Source organism: Corapipo altera, unplaced genomic scaffold, assembly GCF_003945725.1.
Source record: "Corapipo altera isolate COAL_440 unplaced genomic scaffold, ASM394572v1 131727, whole genome shotgun sequence".
In the NCBI taxonomy this organism is placed as follows: domain Eukaryota; kingdom Metazoa; phylum Chordata; class Aves; order Passeriformes; family Pipridae; genus Corapipo; species Corapipo altera.
The window spans coordinates 6,299-11,826 of record NW_020885222.1 but is presented as its reverse complement, the minus strand read 5'-3'; the positions used below and the strand labels follow the sequence as shown (position 1 = coordinate 11,826).

The 5,528-nt window shown below is 66.0% G+C and overlaps 1 protein-coding gene across 1 annotated transcript in view; it reads right to left on the bottom strand.

Moving 5' to 3' along the window:
* LOC113940213 (threonine--tRNA ligase, mitochondrial-like) overlaps positions 1–4,622 on the bottom strand; it is a 5,708-nt gene extending 1,086 nt beyond the window's left edge. Inside the window, exons 1-15 of the mRNA XM_027631318.1 lie at positions 4,384–4,622; positions 3,746–3,869; positions 3,521–3,642; positions 3,324–3,441; positions 3,001–3,065; positions 2,847–2,925; positions 2,612–2,755; positions 2,437–2,535; positions 1,829–1,995; positions 1,593–1,755; positions 1,373–1,510; positions 1,219–1,296; positions 1,034–1,134; positions 474–575; positions 26–104 (exon numbers count right to left, since the gene is read on the bottom strand). Of these exons, the coding sequence (XP_027487119.1) occupies positions 26–104; positions 474–575; positions 1,034–1,134; positions 1,219–1,296; positions 1,373–1,510; positions 1,593–1,755; positions 1,829–1,995; positions 2,437–2,535; positions 2,612–2,755; positions 2,847–2,925; positions 3,001–3,065; positions 3,324–3,441; positions 3,521–3,642; positions 3,746–3,869; positions 4,384–4,622 (1,818 nt within the window). The remainder of the gene's footprint in view (positions 1–25; positions 105–473; positions 576–1,033; positions 1,135–1,218; positions 1,297–1,372; positions 1,511–1,592; positions 1,756–1,828; positions 1,996–2,436; positions 2,536–2,611; positions 2,756–2,846; positions 2,926–3,000; positions 3,066–3,323; positions 3,442–3,520; positions 3,643–3,745; positions 3,870–4,383) is intronic.
* Between the last annotated feature and the right edge of the window lie 906 nt (positions 4,623–5,528).

Sequence of the window (5,528 nt, the reverse complement as noted above, 5' to 3'; positions counted from 1 at the left end):
GGGGGGGGGCACGAGGGGGTCACACACTCACCTCCCGGGCATAGTCCTCAACCTCAGGGGTCTGTGGGATGACCATGGCCTGCAGTGGGGACAGCCAGAGCGGCCTGGGGGGCACCAGGGGTCATGGAGGGGTCCTCAGGGGGCACAGGTGCCCCCAGGATGGGGGTGCCCCAAGGATCAGGATGTCCCAGGGATTAGGGGGGTGTCCTGGGGATTGAGTGTCCTCAAAATTGGAGGGTGCCTGTCCCAAGTGGGGCACCCTGGGACAGGGGTGATGCCGAACATGAGGGGGCCCTGAGGACTGGGGAGGTGTCTCCAGGACAGGGGTCTCCCAGGGATTGGGGGTGCCCTCAGGATTAAGTGCGTGCCAGGGGTTGGGGGCTGTCCTGGGGATTGGGGGCTGTCCCAGGGGTTGAGGGCTGTCCCAGGGGTTGGGGGGTGAGGCAGGAGGTGTTTTTGGGGCTCCCCCTCACCATTTCCCCCCGCAGCTCTCGGCCAGCACAGCCACCATCCGCTCCACAGAGCCCAGCACGGCCCGATGGATCAGCACCGGCCGCGCCGGACCCCCGCTCGGGCTGGGGGGAACAGGGGGTCAGAGGGGCAGGGGGGCCCCACCACCACCCCCAGCCCAATCCTGACACACCCCCACCCCATTTCTGCTCCATCCAGCCTCAGTCCTGACCCGCCACCCAAATCCTGACCCTCCCCGGCCCCAATCCCCACCCCCCTAAATCCCCCATTCTCCCCTTCCTATCCCAATCCTGACACTCCTCAGCCCCAATCCTGCTCCCCCCACCAATCCTGATCCCCTCCAAATCCTCAATTCTTCCCTCTCCATCCCAATTCAGACACTTCTCACCCCGATCCTGCTCCCCCAGCTCCAATCCTGATCTCCACACCCCAACCCTGACTCCCCCCCAGCCCAATCCTGATCCCCTCCACCTCAGTCCTGAAACCAGCCCAATCCTGCCCCCTCCAAATCCCCAGTTCTGCCCTCCCAGCCCAATCCTGCCCCCCCTCCCCACTCCAATACCTGGCATATTCCAGCTCAAATCTCTCTGGCATCTGGAAATCCAGCTGGATGGTGCCACACTGATGGTGCCTCCCCAGCGCATCCCGGATCCGGATATCGATCTGTAGGGAATAAGAGGGATGGGAGGTTCCCAAAGGATCCCGTCTGCCTCCTTTGGGGACCCCCCCTTCCCCAAAATCCCTCACCTTGGGCCCATAAAAGGCGCCGTCTCCCGGACTCAGCTCCCAAGGCTGCCCGAAATTCCGCAGGCTCCGCTCCAGCTGCTGCAGGGAGGGATCGGGGGGGGGGGTCAGGAGGGGACAGTGCAGGGGAGACACGACACAGGGGGCATCATCCCACCTGCTCAGCACGATCCCAAGTGTCGGGGTCCCCCAGGAACCCCTCGGGACGCGTTGCCAGGGCCAGGCGGAAGGAGAAGCCCAGGACAGCGTAGACGGTCCGGATGAAATCCAGGGAGGAATCGATCTCGCTCTCCAGCTGGGAAAGGGGTGTCAGGGGGGGCGTGTGATACATTTTGGGGGTCTGGGAGGGGCCAGGGGACACACACCCCCCCACCCACCTGCTCCAGGGTGCAGAAAATGTGGGCATCGTCCTGCTGGAAGCGCCGGACCCGCGTGAGCCCCGTCAGGGTCCCGGGGGGCTCGTTGCGGTGCAGGACCCCGAAATCCGCCAGGCGCAGGGGCAGCTCCCGCCAGGAGCGCGGCCGGTGGGCAAACATCAGGCTGGGGACGGACAGACAGACGGGCAGAGCCCCCAGGAGCCCCCCCGGGGTGCTCTAGGACCCCCCCCACTCACCAGTGGGCCGGGCAGTTCATGGGTTTGAGGGAGAGGGTCTCGGGGGCGGCGGGGACGGAGAAGATGTGGGGGCTGTAGTGCTGCCAGTGCCCCGAGAGCTCCCAGAGCCGGGGGCTGAACAGGTTGGGGGTCACCACCTCACTGAAGCCCCTCGCCTGGTACTCGCTCTGCGGGGACAGGGACAGAGGGGGACGGGGGGGGAAACGTCAGCTCAGCCCCCCGGCATCGGTTGGGGGGGCTTCAGCCACAGGGGCACAGCAGGGAACTGGGGGGCAACTGTGGGTGAGGGACAGGGAGCAGAGGGGGGCTGTGGGGTCTGGGTGGGAGGTAATGGGGTCTGGGTGATGTGGGGGGCACAGGCAGGGGTTGGGTGGGAGGGGATGGGGGCAATGGGGTCTGGGTGATGTGGGGGGCACAGGCAGGGGTTGGGTGGGAGGGGATGGGGGGCAATGGGGTCTGGGTGATGTGGGGGGCACAGGCAGGGTCTGGGTGCTGAGGAGGGGGGCACAGCAGTGCCAGGTGCAATGGGGATGGGGTGCAGTGGGGTCTGGGTGATGTGGGGACGGGCAGATGATGGGGGTCAGGAGGGGCTAAAGGGGGGTCCACACCCGGATAAACTCCACCAGGGCGTTGTAGACGTGGGCACCGCGGGGCAGGAAGAAGCAGCTGCCGGGGCTGAACTTGTGGAAGAAGAAGAGCTCCTGCTCCTGTGTGCAGGGGCGGGGGTGGTGTTACCAGGGGGTTCCTGGCACTGTGAGCGACCCCCACCCCACCGGGGCTCACCCTCCCGATCCGCCGGTGGTCCCGCAGAGCCGCCTCCTCCTGGGCCCGCTCCCAGCGCTCCAGGGCCTCGGGGGTGGGGAAGGCGACGGCGGCCACGCGCTGGAGGGACCGGCCCCCCAACCCCCCCCACAGCGCAGCCGAACTCTGTGGGCACGGGGGGGGGGGTCAGGGGGGCCGGGTGCCAGGGACACTGTCGGGCACTGGGGTGTCCCCCCCTCCCCACCCCGACACCCACCGTGAGGACGCGCAGGGCTCCGATGAGCCCCGTGTGCCGGAGCAGGGGCCCACGGCAGAGCTGGAGCAGGGGGCCACACCTGTGGGACAGATGGACGGACGTGGGGACAGTCATGGGGACCCCCCGGCCCCTCCCCAGTGTCCCCCCTGCTCACCTATAGACCGTGGCCGTGGGGGACGTCACCTCCTCCTCGAGCTGCTGCAGCTGGAAGCTGTTGTGCTGAGAGGGGACAACAACGGGGTGACAGGGGCACAGGTGACGTTCCAGGGGGTGACACCGAGGGGGAAGTGACACCGCCCCTGGAGGGGAAAGGACCAAGGCGGTGACAGTGGCACAGGTGGCACCACGGGGGGGTGAGACTGGTCCCCACGAGTATCACCCTGGTCGATAACCCCAACCAGGAGAATCCCCATGTCCCCAAGCTCATCCTGGGACGGGGAGGGGACGTGCCGGGGAGGGCACACTCTGGGCTGTCACCTTGAGGAGCTCAGCCAGCTGCTGGCGCGTGGCCTCGAGGCGCTCGAAGCGGTGCCGGGCGCGGGCGAACGCGGCACAGGCCTCCTCCAGCGCCGGCAGCTCCGCGCTCTGCACCGTCCTGCAGGGCAGGGGACAGGCTGGGGACACCCCAGGACAACCCCGGGGACCCCTGGCGCAGTGTCCCCCCCCTGCCCTACCTGTCCCCCATGTGCACGTCGCAGTAGAACCCGTCCTCGGTGGCCCGGGCGCTGCAGAGCGTCCCCCCGAAAAACTGCTCGGCCACAGCCCCCAGGACACAGGCACTGGAGTGCCAGAAAGCCTGGGGGCACACAGGGACACGGGGGGGGACACACAGGGGGACACAGGCTGTGAGGGGAGCACGGTGTGGGTCTGGGATCCCCTCAAGCCCCCTCCAGACTCACCTCCCGCCCCTCCGGCGAGGAGAAGTCGAGCAGCTCCAGGTCACTGTCGTGCTCCAGGGGCCGGTCCAGGTCCTGCAGGACCCCGTTCACCCGGGCCACCAGTGCTGACTCTGCCAGGCCACCCCTGCGGGGACACCAGGGACCCGTGGGGACACTGTGGACGCTGTGGGGACCCTGGGAGTATCGTGGGGACCCCACAGACTCTGTGGGGATAATGGGGACCATGGGGGCACTGTGGGAACCCCAGAAGCCTCGTGGGAACCTTGAGGGGATACTCTGGGAATGCTCTGGGGATCCTGGGGACACTGTGGAGACCATGGGGACATTGTGGGGACCCCATGAACCTTGTGGGGGTCAATCTGGGGACCCTGGGGACACTGTGGAGACCATGGGGACATTGTGGGGACCCCATGAACCTTGTGGGGGTCAATCTGGGGACACTGTGGGAACCCTGTAGGAACCACAAGGACACTGTAAGGACGTTGAGAACACAGTGTGGACCCTGTAGACCTTGTGGGGACCGTGTGAGGACACCACGAGGGGCCCAGGACCCTTGTCAGGACACCGTGGGGACACCCTGGAGGACCCCATAGCCCTTGTGGGGACCCCGTAGCCCTTGTGGGGACCCCGGGCCGTACCCGAGCTGCGCGGCCACCTGGAAGGGGGTGGTCTGCAGGGCTCGGCCGTCCAGGCGGTGCCCCCCGGGCAGCGCGATGCGGATGGGGGTCCCCGGGGGGAGGCGGCCGCCCCCGGTGCCGCCGCCCGCCCCATCCCCATCCCCGGGCCCGTCCCGCCGCTCCGCCGCCGCCGCCCGCAGCCGCTGGAAGAGCCGGAGACGCTCGGGGTCCGGTCCGGACACCTGGGGACGGGGGGACATCGGGGGGTCACCGGGGGTGGCGGTGATGGGGGGGGGGGGGCCCCCCGGGGGGGGGGGGCCCCCGCGGGGGGGGGGGGTTTCCCAAAGGCCGGGGGTGCCCCAGACCCCCCTGCCCTGGGCGCACGCGAGAAAGAACGGACCCGCCAGCGGCTCGTTTGGTACTTTTTATGCAGATCCTGAAGCCCACACCGGTATCAAACAGGTTCGATGGAGGCAACTAAAAACCAACAAAAAAATAATTAAAATAAATCAAGTAAAATCTCGACTTCATATATAAAAGCCGCGGGGGCGGCCCTGGGTGGGGGGGACGACCCCGAGCCCCACGAGCCCCCCACGGGCTCCGGCTGCACGTGGTGAACGATTCCAGAGGGAATTAGAAAGTGATTGTTGTTATATACACACACAGGTAGAAAGTCAACAGTGATCCTGGGGGGGGGGGGGAGAAAAACCAAAAAAAGCAAAAAAAAAAAAAACCCAAACCAAAAGATCCCCAAATTAACCCAAACCCAACCGACAAAGTCTTCCCAAGGGGGGTCAGGCTGGGGAGTCCCACACCCACAGAGCTCGGCCTAAGGTGGGTTTGAGGGGTTCCTTGACCCTTTTTGCCTTGTTTCGGTGGTTTTGGCAGCCGGAGGGGGAACAGGGGGGGGGGTCTCCCCTCCCTGCAGCAGCGATTTGGGGATCGGCTGAAAACCAACACCCCGACAGCCCTCAGTGCTCCTCCCGAGGCTTGCAGAGTTGTCTTTCCTTTTTTAATGTTTTTTTCTTTCTTTTTAACTTTTTCAACTACTACTGAAGTTTTTATTTAACAGCAACGCGGCTCCTTCTGGTTAAAACATTGGTTTGTGTCTGTTTTCTTGTCTCGCCCAACTTGATGTGGGGGGAGAGGGTGGGCTGGGGGGGGGG